Genomic DNA, 18,255 nt, shown 5'->3' with positions numbered 1-18,255 from the left:
TAAATGGAGGAGAATTGACATCTTTTAAGGTATTGAATCTTCCCACCTTCCTGTCCAGCCTCATGATATATATTTCTAATAAAATATATTGTTATACCTTTTAGACAATTAAATTTTTTTCTTCATGTGGATTTAGCATGTTTACGATGGATTTATTTCTAGGTTTGTTTCTGTTTTGAATGGAATTTTTTCTACTACTTTCCTATTTAATTGTTGCTCTTGTATAGGAAAGCCACTAAACGGAGTACGTTGGTTTTGATTTTGGCTACCACATAATAATAATTATTATTAATTAGTATTCATTTTAGTACTGTGTGAGTTTTGATTCCTTTGGATTTTCTAGAAAGATGAAACCGTAACATCTACAAATAATGACCATCATCTCTCTGTAAAATTTTTTTTGCTGTTTGTTTATTTTTGAGAGAAAGAGAGAGAGAGAGACAGAGCTCAGGTGGGAGAGGGGCAGAGAGAGAAGGAGGCACAGAATCCAAGTCTGTGCTGAGCTGTCAGCACAGAGCCTGATGTAGGGATTGAACTCACGAACCGCGAGATCATGACCTGAGCCAAAGTTGGACTGAGCTGCCCATCATCTCTTTGTTTCTATTTCTACTGCCTCTTTTTTTTTCTCTTGCTTTATTGTATCTGCTAGTATCTATCTCTAAGACAATACCAAATAGAGTGTTGTAGGCATTTTTTCATATCTCTCACTTCAGTGAGGCAGGCGTCTAATGTTGAGTTTGTTTCTGGTAGATGGTTGTTATTAAGAATTGTTTTCATTCCTCCTGGTACAGCCCTCAGGTTGTTACTGAAATTTATTTTCCCTCTTTTAAGGAACAGGACTTGAAACTTGAGTTCAATAACTTGAAATGCCCACTCAGGGGATGAAACTGATGATTCTTAGTGAGCTGTCACTCTTTTCCTGGAACCTTGCAGACTGCTGACATCCCTTGGTACATTTATTCCTCAGCTTTGCTGGGTTATATGACCTGCTCAAAGACGTTTAGAGAGTCTTCGTAGGTTTCAGTGGTTGTGCAGCTAAGGGTTTTCATAGCAGAGAAGGACATGGAGTCTTTAGAGAGAAGAAATGCCTACACATGGTTGCACAAAGAGGTGGACCCAGGCTCAAAGTTATTCTGTGACACCCTGCTGCCCCCCAGCATGCATGTAGGTATTCTAGACGAGCTTTGCTTTGTTTTTTTAAAATTATTATTCAAGTATAATAGCATACCGTGTTATGTTAGTTTCAGGTGTACAAAATATCCATTCAACAATACTGTGCATTGTTCAGAGTACCATAAATGTAGTCACCATACTATGTTATTACAACATTATCCACCGTATTCCCTATGTCGTACTTTTCATCTCTGTTTATTTTGTAGCTGGAAATTTGTGACTTGTAATTCTCTTCATTATCCCACCCACCCCACCTATCTCCCCTCTGGCAGCCACCAGCTCATTCTCTGTATTTAAGAGTCTGTTTTCTTTGGGGTTTTTTGTTTGTTCATTTGTTGTGTGTGTGTGTGTGTGTGTGTGTGTGTGTGTGTGTGTTTACATTCCACATGTAAGTGAAATGATATGGTATTTGTCTTTCTTGGTCTGACTTATTTCACTTAGCATAATGCCCTTTAGATCCATCCATATTATTGCAAATGGCAAGATCTCATTGTTTTTTTTAGGGCTGAGTAATATTCCATTATATATAGATGTACATATAGGTTGCTTCCATATCTTGGCTACTATAAATAATGCTGCAATAAACAGAGGGGTGTTTGAAATTAGTGTTTTGTTTTCTTTAGGTAGATACCCAGTAGTGGAATTACTGGACCATAGGCTATTTCTATTTTTAATTTTTTAAGGAACCTCCATATTATTTTCCACAGCGGCTGTACCACTTTGCATTCCCTTTTGGGAACCCCTTTGGGTTCCCTTTTCTCCACATCCTCGCCAGTGGTTGTTATTTCTCGTGTTTTTTTAATATTGTGGTTATGATTTGCATTTGCCTTATGATTAGTGATGTTGAGCACCTTTTCATGTTTCTTTTGGCTTAGATGTGATTTATCTTTGCCTGTCATTTATTTTTAGATCTCAGAGCCAAATGGTTGGGTGAATTGTACTCATCTCTGGCACGTGACATGTTATTGTCTCTGTAAGACTCTCTCTTGTTTTATTTATGTATATATTCCCTTTTGGCCCTTGTCCCCATCACCAACTTCTGCCCCACCCGAGGTAAATGTTCTCTTCTGTTTAATTTGCATGTGTGTGTTTTTTAATTTATGTGCAAAAACATATTATAATTTTGTGTGCAATATTTTTAATTTGTGTAATAGATCTCATTTGGTTTCTTCCTCCCCCTCCCGCTCCCCCCCCCAGCACTCTGTTTTGTGCGCTTCCACATTGCTGTGTGTGTGTCCTGCTTCATGTTGTTGGGTGTACGTCTATTCTATTATTTCTGACAGCTGTGGAGTCCTCCATGGAGCACATCCCCAAATTCTATTCATCCACCCCTCCACTGATGAACACCTAGGCTGCCTCCAACCCCTTTCCACAAATGGTGCCAAAGCATTGCATCCTTGTAGTGAGCCTGGGGGAGGACTTTCCTGGCATACACAGCCAGGAGCAGGACCACTGGGGTCAGGATGAGGTATATACTTAATTGTGTCAGCAGTACCTCATCTCCTTCCAGACTGGCTGTGCCGGTGACCCCTTCCACCCCCGGGGCAGGAGGGTTCCCACCTGTGCCTGGCATGCATTGCTTTTTAAAATTTTTCTAGTTTAATAGGTATTTTACTTTTTTTTAATATTAACTTTCAGGAGATAATTATATTTTCTCACTGGCAATTCTTTGCCAGTTTTTTTTAAAGTTTATTTATTTTGAAAGAGAGAGAGAGAGCACACACGCACATGAGCAGGGGAAGGGCAGAGAAAGAGGGAGCGAGAGAAAATCGCAAGCAGGCTTTGCACTGTCAGTGCAGAGCCTGATGTGGGGCTTGATCTCATGAACCATGAGATTGTGACCTGAGCTGAAATCAAAAGTTAGACACTTAATCAGCTGAGCCACCCAGACGTCCTGCCAGTTCTAGACATTCCAGAAATGCCTCCTAACCTGTCAGCAGTCTCTTCTATTTGTCTATGGGGTTCTTTTTTATACAGTTTGAATTTGGGGGTGGGCAAATTCATCTGTTTTTTTAAGCTGTGGTCTGTGCCTTTCAGTTTTAACACATTCCCCTACCTCTGCCTCCTCCTTCTCTCCCCAGGCGCAAATATTTCCCCCACGAACTTTCCCGGACAAGTTTTAAATTTCCCTCACTGCTGCTGTTGCTTCTTATGCCTTGTCTTGGTGTCATGGGTCAAGTTCCTTAGAAGCAGAGCCTGACTTGAGGGTTTTGTGCGTGTGGTGGTTCATTTGGAGAAGCTGCCTGGGGAGGGGGCAGGGAGGGGGCTCACCAATGTTCTCCATCCCACGGGAAGCTCCACAGGGCTGTCCCCTTAGAGGCAGGGCTGGGCTTTTGTACCCCCACTCGTCCCGTATTGGCCATACTTCCCCAGCCTCCTCCCCCGTGGAGTGGACTTAACCTCGCAGGCAGCTCTCCGAAGAAGGTCGTCCTTGTGGGCTGGGGGCGAGTGAGTCTCTGGCCCAGTAACGGGGATCTGGACAGCACCAGCAACATCTACCGTGCTTGCTGGCCCTGGGAGACCTTGGAACCAGATGCCTCCTCCACAGTAGTGACTCTGCCTATGTTGCCACCCACAGTCTCCACGAAGGATCTGATTGAGACGTGCTGTGCAGCCGGACAGCAGTGGGCCATCGATAACGACGAGTGCCTGGAAATCCCTGAGAGTGGCGCTGAGGGTGACGCCTGCAGGTAGGGGTGGGCACACTGGAGCAGGAAGAGCTGCCCATTTGCCTTTTCCAGATCCCTGTCTGCTTTGGCCCCCGGGGCCCCGGCAGTGCAAGGTCAGCACGAGCCTCACCTGTCTCCAGGTGTACAAGGGCAGTTGGGTTGTGGCTGCTGTGAGCCTGCTGGCCGGCTTTCTCCAGGTGTGGAGAGCCCAAGCCTGGCTGCAGGAGTAAGCTAAGCATGTACTTTTGTAGCTGGACTGAAGAGCAGAGTAAAAAGATCCTACAATTTGGAGCAAGTGTTAAAGAACCACTATCATCCAGGAACGGTTGGGTGCCTCACTCGCTGTATGTTGCCCTTGCTGCTGGGGCAGTGCTTGGCCCGCATGGGCTTTTCGTCCTTGGCTTTGAGCTGGGAGCCTTCAGCCCTCTTTCTTTCCCCACTCTGCTACCCTGGGGTCTCCAAAAGGCTGGCCTCTCACTGTCTTTTGCTGTCCTCTGTGTTGATTGTTTCTTCTGACTCGTATTGTCTGCAAAGGAAGAATTTATACCCTTGCCCCTTCGGTGCCAGGCCCCGAAGATGTCTCGGCCGGCCATTCACCTCCTTTTCCCCAAGGATGCCTTCTTTTCCAACCTACTGTTTTTCTAGACAATGAGGGCAAGGTTCAGAGAGGTGGTATGACTTACCCAAAGCCACACGTCTCCCCAGGAGCACGGCCAGGGTTAGACCCCCTGTCACTTAATGTCTGGACCACTGTGCGCCCTTTGGAAACATTTAAGTTGTAGCCTTGTCTCTTTCCTTTCCCTTCTGTCATTGCACCAGTTCAGGAGCTACTTAGGAGTTAGAGAATGTTATCATTCAGGAGTTTTGAGCTTAGGGGCCCTGAGAGTGTGCTTGTGTTGTCTTGTGATGGGAAACTCACTCCTTCATAGATAGACAGCCCCATCACTGAACAGCTCCCACTGCGACATGCCCTTTCCCAAGTGAGGCTGAACCCCACCTCCCTGTGAGCCCCCCTATTAGTGTGCTGGCTCATCAACTACCTCTGCCCGGGGTAGCCCTACAGACCCTGGGAGGCATGGCCAGGGAGCCTGGAGGCTACTCTCTTCCGGGCTGAGCTGCCCTCTGCTTCCTGGGGTTGAGTCCCCCTGTCTTTCTCAGCCCTGTGGGGACCTCAGGATGCTGACCCCCTCCCACATTGGTCAGGAATAGACAGCATGGAGTCTGGTGGGCTCCAGGCCCCGAGTGTTCCTGGTTAAGCTCAGAAATAGAACACGTGTTCTTGGGTGGGGGATGGGCTAGCTTTGCTGATGCCCCTGCCACCAGCATTGGTATTGCTTGCAGTGGGTCTTGGGAGGGGCTTCCTTCTCTGATCCTCAGTTTCCTCCTCTGTGAAATGGGACCTGTGATCCCTCCTGGATGGGGGCAGGCGCTCAGGTGCGGCTGACGCACACCTCTGTTGCAGGACAGCCCAGAAGCACTGTTGCGTGTCCTACTTGAAGGAAAAGAGCTGCATGGCTGGCGTCATGGGGGCCAAGGAGGGCGAGGCCTGTGGGGCTGAGGACAACGACACCTGTGGCGTCTCCTTGTACAAGGCAAGCCCGACCTGCGGCATTCGTAGCCTGGGCCCGAGGTCCTTGAGGGCTGGGGCGTCAGGCTCCCTGGGGGACTCCCCCATAGGGAGTGACACTCTTGCCTGGGGTTGGGGTGGGGGGCCTCTTCATCTGTACAGAAAACATCATCAGTTATTATAGCGGCCAATTAAGGCAGGAAATATTTATTCAACACCAGCATGTGCCAGGCTGTCCTAGGCATTAAGGATGCAAAAATGAGTAACACGTGAAAATTCCTGCCCCCGGAGGGCTTTCTGTTTCTTTTTTTTTACTTTGTGTGTCCAGCTCATTTCACTTAGCATCTTGTCCCCACGGTCACCCATGTCGTAGCATGTGTTAGACTGTCTTTCCTTCTCAAGGTGAAATAACACTTCGTTGTACAGAAGTAACACAGTTCATTCAGTCTTCTGTCAGTGGGCACCGACAGCTGCCTGGTACCCTTTGTGAATAATGCTGCTGTGAACTTGGGGGTAAGAAGAGCCTTCCTTGAGGACAGAAGGCATTTCCATTTCCACTGCATTGGCTAGAACTTAGCCCAGTGGCCACACCTAGCATCAAGGGAGGCTGGGGAACGCAGTCTGTATTCTGGGGAGGTCGTGTGTCCATTGAACATCAGGAGGAAGGGGAAACAGACCGTGGGGGTGGACAGCTGTCTGCAGCAGGGGCCGAGAGCAAACCTAAGACCGTAGAACAGTCTCAGGAACAAACCACGGAAGGAGGTGTTTGCGGGAGACTGGGAGAGAGAGGAAGGGAAGGAGTGGAAAGAAGCCTGTGTCACGAGCCCGGATGACTGTGACAAGGAGGGCACCATTTGGGAGAGGATTTGGACTTTGATTTTTGTCATGTTGGGGTCAATTTCCTAACAACTGATATTAGGGAAAGGACTTTCGTGCCAGGCAAGTTTGGCATTCCACTGTGTGTGTTCGACCCTGGACCAGTCCTCTTTTCTAGGCCTCAGCTTCTCCATCTGTAAAGTGGGGCTAATAATCCCCGTCTTCTGGGGTGGCTGTGAAGGTCAGAGATAATGCAAACTATTAAGGACATGGTGGCTGTGCTCACCATTGGGAAGTGCAGGTCTGGAGAATCCATGAGCTATTGCTACATAACACACCAGCCCAAAGCTTAGTGGCTTATGCCTCACTTAACTCATGAGTTAACTCATGAGTTGCTGACCTAGGCCATGCTCAGCTGATCTGGCTGGGCTCGCTTACCCGTCTGCCACAAGCCGATGGCTGTCCTGGCACTGCTCTGGGATGATGACGGCTATGCCAGCTTTTCTTTGCTGCATGTGGTCTCTCAACCTCCAGTAGCCTAACCTGGGCTTATTCCGTTAGTGGCTGGGTTCCAACACTGGGCGTAGAAATGTGCAAGGCCTTTTGAGGCCCAATCAAGCCGTTGGGACATAGATTCTCTCCTTTGAAGGAGAAACTGAGCTATCACATTGCAAAGACAGCAGAACAGTGAAGAGTGAACGAACGGGGCCGTTGTTGTAATCCATCTACCACAGGAGTTTCAACAGATTAAATATTTTGTTTTTGGAGGTAGACAGTTTGGGATGGGGTGGATCTATGTGATACCTTCAGGTACCCAGGCTTCTGCTTCTCTGCACAGTCATCTTCAGCTTGTAGCTTCCATCTTCTGGGTTACTTCATGACCCTAGATAGCTGCTGGGGTTCCAGCCATCACACCAACCAAAATCAAGGAAAGAGAAGAGCAAAAGAGATACACTTCCAAGCTGAGTCAGCCCTAGTTTAAAGCTCTCCTGAAAGCATCATATCACTCCTGTCTCTAACTTCAAGGGAAATTCTGTCTTTTAGGGGGCCTGAGTAGAACTGGGTTCTGCTAGTCAATATTGGTGTGTGGGGGGGTGGGTATGTCTGGGGTTAGTTTGTGGTTCTTTTCATAGGTGGCCAATTGTTAATTATTGCAAAAAGCTTATATTGGCCCTGCTTTGAGCCAGACATGGGAAGTGGAGACAGGGAGCACTGCTCTCAGGGAGCACATACGGGGCCGGAAGAAACAAGACAAGGATGAATTCATCCCAGTCCCCGAGCCTGGACCCAGGCTGTGCCCTGGGGGCCCTGAGTGAGTCCCATGGGCTCACGGTCTGTGAGGAAGGCAGATGGGCTCTGAGGGGCCAGAGTGTGGGCAGTGATGGCCCCTCTCCTTCCAGCAATGCTGTGACTGCTGTGGGCTGGGACTCCGTGTGCGGGCCGAGAGCCACTCGTGCGAGTCGAACCCCAACCTGGGCTACCCCTGCAACCACGTCATGCTCTCCTGCTGTGAGGGTGAAGACCCCCTCATTGTGCCCGAGGTCCGCCGGCCTCTGGAACCTGAAGCCGTACCGCGGAGAGGTGAGTGCTGCCCACTGGGCCACGGTGTATAGGCCGGTTGAGTGAGAGGCAGAGAGAGCTTTGGGGGCTTCTGGCCAAGGTCGGATGCCCTCTTGCCTCCTGTAGGAACCTTGTGTGTACTGTCACCTGTGGCTTGAGGCACAAGTTCAGCTCTTAGGTAGAGTTCTTCTGTAGCCTCCAATGGTGACTCTGCCCTATTATTTCTGAGATGGTAATCGAATACAGCTATGCATGTACTCCAGCCACCAAACCACCAACCCCCTACCACCTTTCCACTCTCCACTCACCCACCCTCCCGTGTCTTTGTTCTTCCACACATCCATATGTCTTCCTTCCCGTCCGCTCTTTTATCCATCCATCCATCTCACCATCCCCTGCACATTCTCCTGGCCCCTGGTCCATTCCTCCATCCATTCATCCTTCCAGTACACCATCCATTCCTCTGTCCCTTATCTATCCACTCACACATCAATCTTTGCATCAATTTGTTTACTCACCCATCTACTTACCCAGCAGCCCATCCACTTACCTTCTGCCTGTCCATCCATCCATCCATCCATCCATCATCTATCTGCCTTCTGCTCATGTATTCACCTACCAGCCCAGCCAGGAAACCTTTTACTCATCCATTCATTCATTTACCCTTCCTTTATCCATGTGTTCTCCATCCCTCTCACTGTGACATTCTGTGTCTTCAGGGTACAGGATATAACCAGTATAGAGAATGCATTCATAAATGTTGCCCTGCCCACCTGATCGGCCCCTTCAGACCAGCCCTGTCTTTTCTCCCTATATTCTCAGTGCTCGGCCCCTGAGAGTCACTCGCCAATAACTGAATGGATTATGGGTTTGTTTGGTGGCCTTCCCTTCACCACCACAAGCCCTCTGAGGGCTGACCAGCCCTGCGCCCTCTTCCTCTGTGTCCCTGTTCCCAAACAGCCATAGGCTATGGGTATGAGAACTCTGGTGCCAGTGCAGAACTTGGAGCTGTTTGCTGCTGCCTGAGCCCTCAGTGTCTCCAGGGTCTCCTCCTTCTGACCTCCACGTGCTGTGGTCACTGTTCTAGGTGCCATGTCCAGCTTCTGTCACCCTAGCCAGGGATGTCTTCTGGACTCATGACTGTTAGCCTCCACTGTGCCTGTGGGCCAGCAGGAGCCTGATGCAGTGTCCCAGTGAACCCACAGAGACTCCACTAAGAGGGAATGGCTAGCCTTACCAGGCTAGTATGGACACTGATCTGTGTCCAGTCCAAGGAAATACCATTCGCTGGGGTTGGCTCTAGGGGCCTGTTGTAGCAGTGTGAAGGCCTGGTGAGTACCCAGAAGTGTTTGGTTCAAGGTGAAGTTTGGGAGGAAGTTAGGCTTCAGGAGTCACAAGACGGGGACAGGGCTAGTCAGGGTCCAGATGCAGAGGTACATGTTCCTGTCCTCTAGTGGGGAACTGGTGGATAACCTGGGCCTTAGGGGATGTAGATGGCAGGGTCAAGTTGACCTGGGTTCCAGTCCTGCTCAGGTGACCTTGGGCAAAATCATTTTGCTCCTCTGAGCCTCAGTTTCCCCCCTGCCAGGAGGATTGTTTGAAGAGCATGCTGATGAGGGTGGGCTGAACATGAATCCTAGAAATGCTGCCCAGGGTGTGGCATGCTTATTGGAGCCCGGGCCCAGGTCTGTCTGCTGCCCACCCATAGTGCCAGGACTCCGGGCTGGACCACCAGCCATCACGGCCCCACCTGCATGTGCCAGGCCAGGGCTGACCGGGCTGGAACGCAGTGTAAGCATCCTCAGCACGAAACATGTTTATCAGATGTGACCTCATGCAGTTGGTCTCTTGTGGGGCTCAGCTGTCTGGGGCTAGTGAGCAAGGCTGAAGCCCCATGCCAACTAGGAATGTGGAGGGCTGCGGGCCCCCCTCCCTTCCCCATCCTATTACTGTTATATGAAGAGCTTCCAGTGCAGCTCAACTCCGGGAGTCTTCTTTGCCACACTCACCTGCTCCCCACTGTAGCCTGGGGAGGCATGGAGAGACCCAGTACTGCCCAAGTGACATGGCTAAGGGAGGCCTGAGTAAGAGTTCAGATCTCTGTTTGACAGAACACATGTTTGGGGTCTTTCTGTTGCTAGAGGTGGTCCTCCCAGATGTCACTGAGACTAGGGGTCTGGATCCAGTTCAACACTTTAGCCAAAGCTTCCTGAGGACTGTTGTGGGCCTGGCCCTGTCATGTTGCAGGGCACAAAGACTTGGACCTGGCTCTGATGGGTGCATTCTTGTTGCTGGAGGTCTGTTCCTTCATCCTTCCATCCATCCATCCATCCATCCATCCATCCATCCTTCCCTGCATTCATCATCTATCATCCTTCCATCCATCCATCCATGCATCCATCATCCATCCATCCATCCATCCTTCCCGGCATTCATTATCTATCATCCATCCATCCATTCATCCATCCCTGAGTTCATCTATCATCCTTCCATCCTTACATACATCCATCTATCCATCCTTCCCCACATTCATCATCATCCTTCCATCCATCCATCCATGCATCCATCATCCATCCATCCATCCTTCCCTGTATTCATCATCTATCATCCATCCATTCATCCATCCATCTATCTATCCTTCCCTGCATTCATCATCTATCATCCTTCCATCCATCCATCCATGCATCCATCATCCATCCATCCTTCCCTGCATTCATCATCTATCATCCTTCCATCCATCCATCCATCCATGCATCCATCATCCATCTATCCATCCATCCATCCATCCATCCTTCCCTGGAGTCATCATCTATCATCCATCCATCCATCCATTCATCCATCCCTGAGTTCATCTATCATCCTTTTTTTTTTTAATTTTTTTTTAACGTTTATTTATTTTTGGGACAGAGAGAGACAGAGCATGAACAGGGGAGGGGCAGAGAGAGAGGGAGACACAGAATCGGAAGTAGGCTCCAGGCTCTGAGCCATCAGCCCAGAGCCCGATGCGGGGCTTGAACTCACGAACCGCGAGATCGTGACCTGAGCCGAAGTCGGACGCTCAACCGACTGAGCCACCCAGGCGCCCCATCATCTATCATCCTTCCTTCCATCCATCCATCCATCCATCCATCCATCCATCTATCCTTCCCTGCATTCATCATCTATCATCCTTCCATCCATCCATCCATGCATCCACGCATTCACCTATGCATCCATGCATCGATGCATCGATACATCCATCCTTTGTCCATCCATGCTATCTTAGCTGGGCACACAGAGGTTCTGACGAGGACCTACACTGATTTCCATGGGGGCTTGTAGTGTCAGCCACCCGCTGGGTGAACTTGTGTCCCATCATGAGCACTGACCCCCGCTCCAGTTTCAGAGGCAGAGTTGGCGAGCCGGGAGGCCCTGTCACTGGGCACGGAGACTGAGCTGCCCAACAGCCTGCCTGGCGATGACCAGGATGAGTGCCTGCTCCTCCCAGGGGAGCTGTGCCAGCATCTCTGCATCAATACCGTGGGCTCCTACCGCTGTGCCTGTTTTCCTGGCTTCTCACTGCAGGACGATGGCCGTACCTGCCGGCCAGGTAAGGGCCCAGATGGCTGGGGCAGGGGCTGATCTTGCCAGTGGAGCATGGTGGTCCTGTGATGGCCACAATGGGCTCCTTCCCCTCCTGTCACCCTACATGCTGGAATCTCTGGGAATCGGAAGCCTCTAGCAATGGGATTTGTAAGGCCAGGCAGGCAGGTTGAAACTCCATCTGCTCCATCTGAAGCTTCGTCTGCACGGGCTGCCCCAGCACCCCACCCTAGACCCCAGTGCAGGGCCAGGACCCAGGCTGCAGAGGCTCCCACCAACCCAACTCAAGCTGTGTCCCCAGCACTGGGCCCAAGGGGGTCAGGCTCTGACAGGCAGCCTACAAGGCTGCCTTAGCCCCTGCTCTGGGGGTGCTTTCTGCCTGCTGCTTTTCCAGGGATAGATACTCACTCCCCTGCTTCCTCTCTTCCTCTGCCCCAAATAGCTGTAATGTAGTATGTTGCTTTCTGAGCCTCAGTTTTCTCTCCTGTGAAATGGGTAGGAGGAGAGGATTAAATGAGGCAGTCTCTGACACATGCCTGGCGTGGTGCCCAGGGTGTGAGTTGAGTCTGAGGCCAGGCTGAAGACATGCATCCTTCCCCTCCTGTCTGCTTTGCCCATGACAGACAGTGACCCCCCACAGCCGGAGGCCCCAGAGGAGTCCGCGTTGAAACCAGAGTCCTCCCAAGTGGCCTCCAACACCATCCTGCTACCGCAGCCACAACCCAACACCTGCAAAGGTAACCTGGGCCATGGGGTGGGTCTGGGCTGCCTGCAGGGGGTGAGCTCCCCAGTGCTGGGCATGTGCAAGCTGGCCTCCTGCCAAAGGGGTGCTTCTGCTTTGGGGATTTGGTTGGTCTCACCTGTCTGAGGTCAGGAGTTGAGAGTGTAGCTGGTAGGAGGTGAGGTTGTGGATGGGGGGAGCTGAGGGCCAGGGTGTGACCCCAAGCAAGTCAGTTAGCTGCTTTTGTCTCAGCTCCTAGAGTACTGAGAGAATAAAATCCTTGCTTGAGAACTGTCTTGGAGACTGCTTGCAGTACTGCGTAGAAAGTTCTCTTTGTTCTTCCTCTCTTCCTCTTTCTTGTTCCTTCTGTCTCTGCATCCTTGCTCTCCCTCCTTCTCTGTCCTCTCTGTCCCCTTCCCTTCTGGCAGCACTGTGACTCCCGGGAGGGGTTTGGTATCTGAGTGTTGGTGGCGATTGTCCCAGATACCAACCAGTTGTGCGAGCTGGTTTACCGGGGACCTCGTGAAAAGGACCAGGAGTGTGGGGTTCCTTCTGCCTGGAGGGCGGAGCCGGGGGTAATGAGCCCAGTGTTCCCTGATCTCTGTGTGGTTTCTTCCCAGACAACGGGCCCTGCAAGCAGGTGTGCAGCGTCATTGGGGACACAGCCATGTGCTCCTGCTTCCCTGGCTATGCCATCATGGCGGATGGTGTGTCCTGTGAAGGTGAGATCCACGGGGGCTGCTCTCGTACCTGTGCCAACCTGAGCTGGCCTGTGGTGGGGGCCCCGGAAGGGAGACAGGGCAGGCAGAACGAGGCGGCCTGGGTCCGGGGTGGGGCCCGAGGGTTTGTATTTCTGACAAGATCCCTGGACCACACTCCCGACTCACTCTGTCTGCGAGGCTGAGGTTGGTTTGTGACCACCTTGTCCTTGTTGTGGTCATGTGTGGAGAAAGAGAAAGGGGGATGTCCATGCCCCGCTGTGAAGGCGGGACCTGGAAGTGACGTTTGCCTCTGATGGGGAGCGAGGCTGGGGAGTAGGAGCCCCAGTTGAATGGCATGCGCTCAGTTCTGTTATTGAATCCAAACAAGGGGCAATAGATGTTGGTAACTCTGCCATTCACAAAAGGGCCAAAGAAGGTCCAAAAGCCTGTGGCTTTCACACCTGCTACCCCATCAGGACTGGGTCTTGTCTCGGTGGGACATCGGTGGACCAGGACTTGGGGGCATTTGGATCCGACACCTGCTGGGGTGGTTCCCACAGTGAATGATGCCTGAGAGACCTCTAGACTACACCTCCTCATATCTGGTGGCAGGACCTCCCAGGCCTGGAGCGTGGGACGGGCTAGGAAATGCTTTAGTTCAGGTTCAGGTTCTGGAGATGTGACCTTGATGGGTGTCCAAGGGTAAAAGGGTTAATTTAAGTCTTTTGTTTTTTATTTTAATTGTATTTATTTATTTTTAAAAATTTACATCTAAGTCAGCTAACATAGAGTGTAATAATGATTTCAGGAGTAGAATTTAGTGACTCATCACTACATACAACACCCAGTGCTCATCCCAACAAGTGTCCTCCTTAGTGCCCCTTGCCCATTTAGCCCATCCCCCTCCCCACAACCCTCTAGCAACCTCAGTTTGCTCTCTGTATTTAAGAGTCTCTTATGGTTTGTCCCTCTCCTTGTTTTGTATTATTTTTGCTTTCCTTCCCTTATGTTCATCAGTTTTGTCTCTTAAATTCCACATATGAGTGACGTCATATGATATTTGTTAAAAGGGTTAAGTCTATCTGAGAAAATACCCATATCCCTGCCACATCCTAGGACCCCACATCCAGCCCCTTGGCTGAGACTGTGTTCCTATTTTATTTCACTTTACTTTTTTTGTTTTGTTTTATTTTATTTTACTTGTGTTTTGAATGTTTATTTTTGAGAGAGAGAGAACACACATGAGTGGGGGAAGGGCCGAGAGAGATGGGCACAGAGGATCCCAAGTAGGTTCTGTGCTGATAGCAGCAAGCCTGATGTCCATGGGGCTCAAACTTATCAACTGTGAGATCATGACCTGAGCTGAAGTTGGACACTCAACCAACTGAGCCACCCAGGTCATCCCAAGACTGTGTTCTGCTGTGGACGAAAACCACCCCATGGTCAGGCAGTAGGAGCAGATCTCAAGTGCCCTCTGGGCCCTGCTCCCCATCTCTCAGGGCCCTGAAAATGTGAGGAATGTGTCTCTCCTGTGTCGGGACTCCTCCGGGTCCCAGTCAGGCCTCAGGCCAGTGTCTGTGTGTCTCCAGGCCTCTGCAGGACCCCTGGTGGTGATGGCTGTGGGGTCCAGGCCAGAGGTTACAGGTGGCATTTGGAGTGGTGCAGCCAGCCCTGCAGGGGAGTCCTGCTGGGCTCTGCTCCGTTTAAAATAATCAAGCAAGTTACCAACCGTGAAAACTCAAGAACTTAAAAAAAAAAAAAAAAAAAAGACAAGATTTCAGGTTTCTCTTCAAACTTCTGCCCACAAGGGGTTCACAGTCCTGGTCCCCCAGTGGAACAGAGCACAGACCCCAAAGTGCCCCATAGAGCCCCCCTCTTGGCCCCTTCTCCTGTATATGTTGCCAGCCTGGTCCCTTAGGCACTCGAGTTTGCAGCACCTGCCATTGTGTGGCTCCTTTGTCTGCCTCTGGAGGTGGAATATTTCTGGAGCTGGGTGGGAGACGGCCTCTGGTCCCACACTGCCATCCTCTCTGAGCCTCACCTTGCCACCTGTCCTTACTGGGGTTCTGGCTCTGATATCACGTGACTGTACAAATGCAGACTTGGGCCCAGAGGTACGACTGATGCACTGGGAGGCCCTGGGCAGGTCCCTGCCCCTCCCTGGGACTCAGTTTCCCTCTCTGTCACTGAATGCTCCACGCCTCTCTAATGGCCCTTCTGTTTTCCCTCCTGCGGCTGTCCTAGACCAAGACGAGTGCCTGATGGGCACTCATGATTGTAGCCTGCGACAGTTCTGTGTCAACACCTTGGGATCCTTCTACTGTGTCAGCCACACGGTGCTCTGTGCTGAGGGTTTTATTCTCAACATGCACAGGAAGTGCGTGGGTAAGCGAGAGCCCCCGCCTGCCGCCACTGTCACGGCTCTCTGCTCTGCTCCACACCAAGCGGCCATGCCGTGGCCACATGCTAAAGGGCCTGCCCTTTGCATATGAGCTCTCAGCACGGCCGGCACCCCCCTGCTCCGTGCCATGCCCTGTCTGTCCTGGTGTCCTGTCCCGCTTCTCTACTGACACCACTGGGAGGCTGCTTTCCTCAGGGACGTACGTGCCTGCGAGTCAGAAAGGTAGTTGATATGTGACTTGGCTGGGGCGTTGCGATGAGGAGGTCGCGCGTCCAGGCAGCAGGATGGGGGTCCGTGGGGTCTGGAGGCAGGGAGGCCTGGGTTTGAAGCAGGAGCCCCTAGTAGCTCTGTGGCCTTGAACAAATGTCTTCCCTTCTCCAAGCCTCAGTTTCATCATCTGTGAAAAGAGGAGACATTGACGCTCCTTTGGAGATTATATGACATGTGCATGCCGGAGCCCAGACCTGGGGCATCATGAGCACGTGATGTCAGCTGCTGAGGTTGTCCTTAGGTACAACTAGAATCCCCTCCAGAGGCGGAAGGATGGAGCTGGGGTCTGGCAGACCTAGCATTGCACCCCCACTCAGTGTTCATTTGCTGTGTGACGCTGAACAGTGGAGCTCCCTCTCTGAGCCTGGTTCCTTGCCTCTAACCTTGGGGCCAGAGGACTGGGCAGGGGGTGGTACCGAGTGGTACCCAGCTCCTGGCCCAAGCATGGGTGGGGCCGGTGCTGTGTAACGGCCCTCCCCTCCTGCCTCTTGGTGCACATGTGGGCCAGTGGCTAGGGCTTCAGGTGTGCCCCACAGGGAGTGGGGAGGGCACCAAGTGTGGGGGCCTGATATTTTCATGGAGGAAACGTGATGGTTCTGTACAGAGAGATAGACCCAAAGTAGCAGGGACTCAGGACAGACTCTTGGAAATGCTCCAGCAGAGGCACAGGCAAAGGAAGAGGTCACTCCACCTGGTGGCATCTGGACACACTTCCCGGAGAAGGTGGCATTTGCAGTGGTCTCCACGGATGGACGGGACTTGGAAATCGGGAAGGGCGTGCAGGGTGGGAGGAACAGCTTGAACACAAGTGTGCAGGTAGGAGCAGTGCAGAGCGCGTCCAGGGCACGTGATCAGAGCCCCGTCTGTCTTCTTTGTGCTTGGGGACCATGTCCAGCCTGGACATGTCCTCTTCTTCGTCACCCTCCGCCGCTGGGCAGATGGGCCCACGGCGCTGGGCTGAGGGGCGGCTGCAGACATGTTTGCCCTTGGCCCCCCAGCCGTCGGCACAACATGAGCCCTCCCGAACCTGCTTGTCAGTGGCTGGGCGGCTCTTCCTGTCTGGGTCGTGTCTGTGTGTGTATGTCTGGGAAGGCGGATCCTGCCCAGGCCTGCAAGCACCCCTCCCAGGATGCCCGTGCCTGGGTGTGCGGGCTCCCCTGGTGGCCTGGACAGAAGATCTTGCAGTAAAAGGGGTCACCAGGTAGCCAGAAAACAGGTTCTTGGAGTAGAAGAGCAAAGGTGTATTTCATTCAGCAAAATTTATGAGCTCACATTCTCATTCTTTCGTGTCTCCCTCCTTGCTCATTCTGCACAGACACATGGGCGTCTCCTGTCCTTCCTCTTGTTCCACTGACCTGCTCGTCTTACCATCTGTTAGCACTTGGTCTTTCCATCATTTATTCATGCACAAATGGGTACCGATGTCTTCTGCCGGTCATCTGTTCGCTCCACGCATGCTCATGAACCCTGGCTGGTGACATGGGAGATTCACACGCGGATGAAGAGTATGGCCTCTGCGGCCAGACTGTGTGGGTTCAAATCCTGGCTCTGAGCTTTCCTGTTGTAAGACCTCAGACAAATCAGTTCAGCTCTCTGAGCCTGTTTCTTCATCCGTGAAATGAGATAGTGATAACATCCACCTTAGTCACTGTAGAGATTTTCTGTGTGAAGAATGTCCTGGTATTTGACGTCATTGTTATGATTCAACAAATGTGTCACGCCGAGGCAGCCTGCATAGGTAGTGAGCCCCCCATCACCGGAGGTATGGAAGCCACAGTGGGATCGGGTGGGGCCAGGTTCAGAAGACTCCTGATGGACGTGCAATTTCTGCTGTTTGCCTTTTGTGCCCAGCCCTTTGAGGACCATCTTGGCTCCTGGGAAAAGTGTCCCAGATGGGCTGTGCTGCTAGATGATGGGAGGGTTCTGGGGCCTCTCCCACAGCAACGTGGAAAGGGCGCAGCTCTAGGCTGGGTGCTCTGGGTTCCGTTTTTGCTGCTGCCACGTGCAGGCTGTGTGACTGGTCCGGTCACAGCCCCTCTGGGAGACCTATTTCCTCGTTTGTGAAGCTGCATCTGTAAACCACCAGGCCCCTAGTGAACCTCACTGAGCACCGGCTGCTTTTATTTGTTACCATGATTCCTCCCAGGCTGTTGGGGCTCTGGCGTTTCTGGGGTCATGGGAACATACCTCCCCTGTCCATCCATCCTGTGAATCAGAAGTCTTCATCTTGCCCAGCCAAGCCTTCCTTGGAAACTGCTGGCCCCAAACTCTCCCTTTCCCACCTCCTCACCCCCACTGAAGTCTCATGGTCAGCCTGGCCCGTATGCCATTTGGCTCACCTGTGAGGCTGGGGGAGCCTCTTGCCTCACTGCCCTGCTCTGCCCCCTTCCACCTGGTCTCCAGCATCCTCGTGGAATTAGCTCACCTGTCGCTGCCCCCGAGAAGTGACTCTGACAGGCCAGGGCTCTGAGCCTATCGCTTTTCTCCCCAGCATCTCTCCTCCCTGTCCCGTCCCCACGGCAGGCTGGCAGTTCCCTTGAGGGCAGGCGCTGTGGCCAACGCCCCCGCTTGGCCACCTGGCACAGGATAGATGCTGGTTACTGTGTGTGAAGGGAGGAACGCATCAGCGAATGACTGGGGCACCTCCCTGCCTGCTGGAGCGTGGAGGCGGCAGGCACTGGGCCGGCCAGCCGTCATCCAGAGCGCCAGGCCTGGGGCAGTTTCTGGCTGACTCTCCAGTGTCCTGCCCTCCCTTTGCACACCGTCACCGGCTTCTCCCCTTCCCACTTGCTCAT

At 51.9% G+C, this 18,255-nt stretch overlaps 1 protein-coding gene across 2 annotated transcripts in view; it reads left to right on the top strand.

The window, feature by feature from the left end:
• The window catches only part of FBLN2 (fibulin 2), an 88,736-nt gene that overhangs the window by 54,678 nt on the left and 15,803 nt on the right, over positions 1-18,255 (top strand). Inside the window, exons 3-9 of one of the 2 annotated variants that reach the window (XM_043588235.1) lie at positions 3,752-3,863; positions 5,305-5,434; positions 7,626-7,806; positions 11,165-11,374; positions 11,991-12,104; positions 12,709-12,810; positions 15,034-15,174. In XM_043588235.1, coding sequence (XP_043444170.1) covers positions 3,752-3,863; positions 5,305-5,434; positions 7,626-7,806; positions 11,165-11,374; positions 11,991-12,104; positions 12,709-12,810; positions 15,034-15,174 — 990 coding nt within the window. The remainder of the gene's footprint in view (positions 1-3,751; positions 3,864-5,304; positions 5,435-7,625; positions 7,807-11,164; positions 11,375-11,990; positions 12,105-12,708; positions 12,811-15,033; positions 15,175-18,255) is intronic. The other variant, XM_043588236.1, reaches the window with a different exon arrangement.

The sequence above is a fragment of the Prionailurus bengalensis genome, chromosome A2 (assembly GCF_016509475.1).
Source record: "Prionailurus bengalensis isolate Pbe53 chromosome A2, Fcat_Pben_1.1_paternal_pri, whole genome shotgun sequence".
Classification (NCBI taxonomy): Eukaryota; Metazoa; Chordata; class Mammalia; order Carnivora; family Felidae; genus Prionailurus; species Prionailurus bengalensis.
The sequence above is the reverse complement of the archived record's forward strand: the minus strand, read 5'-3'. Positions and strand labels throughout refer to the sequence as shown.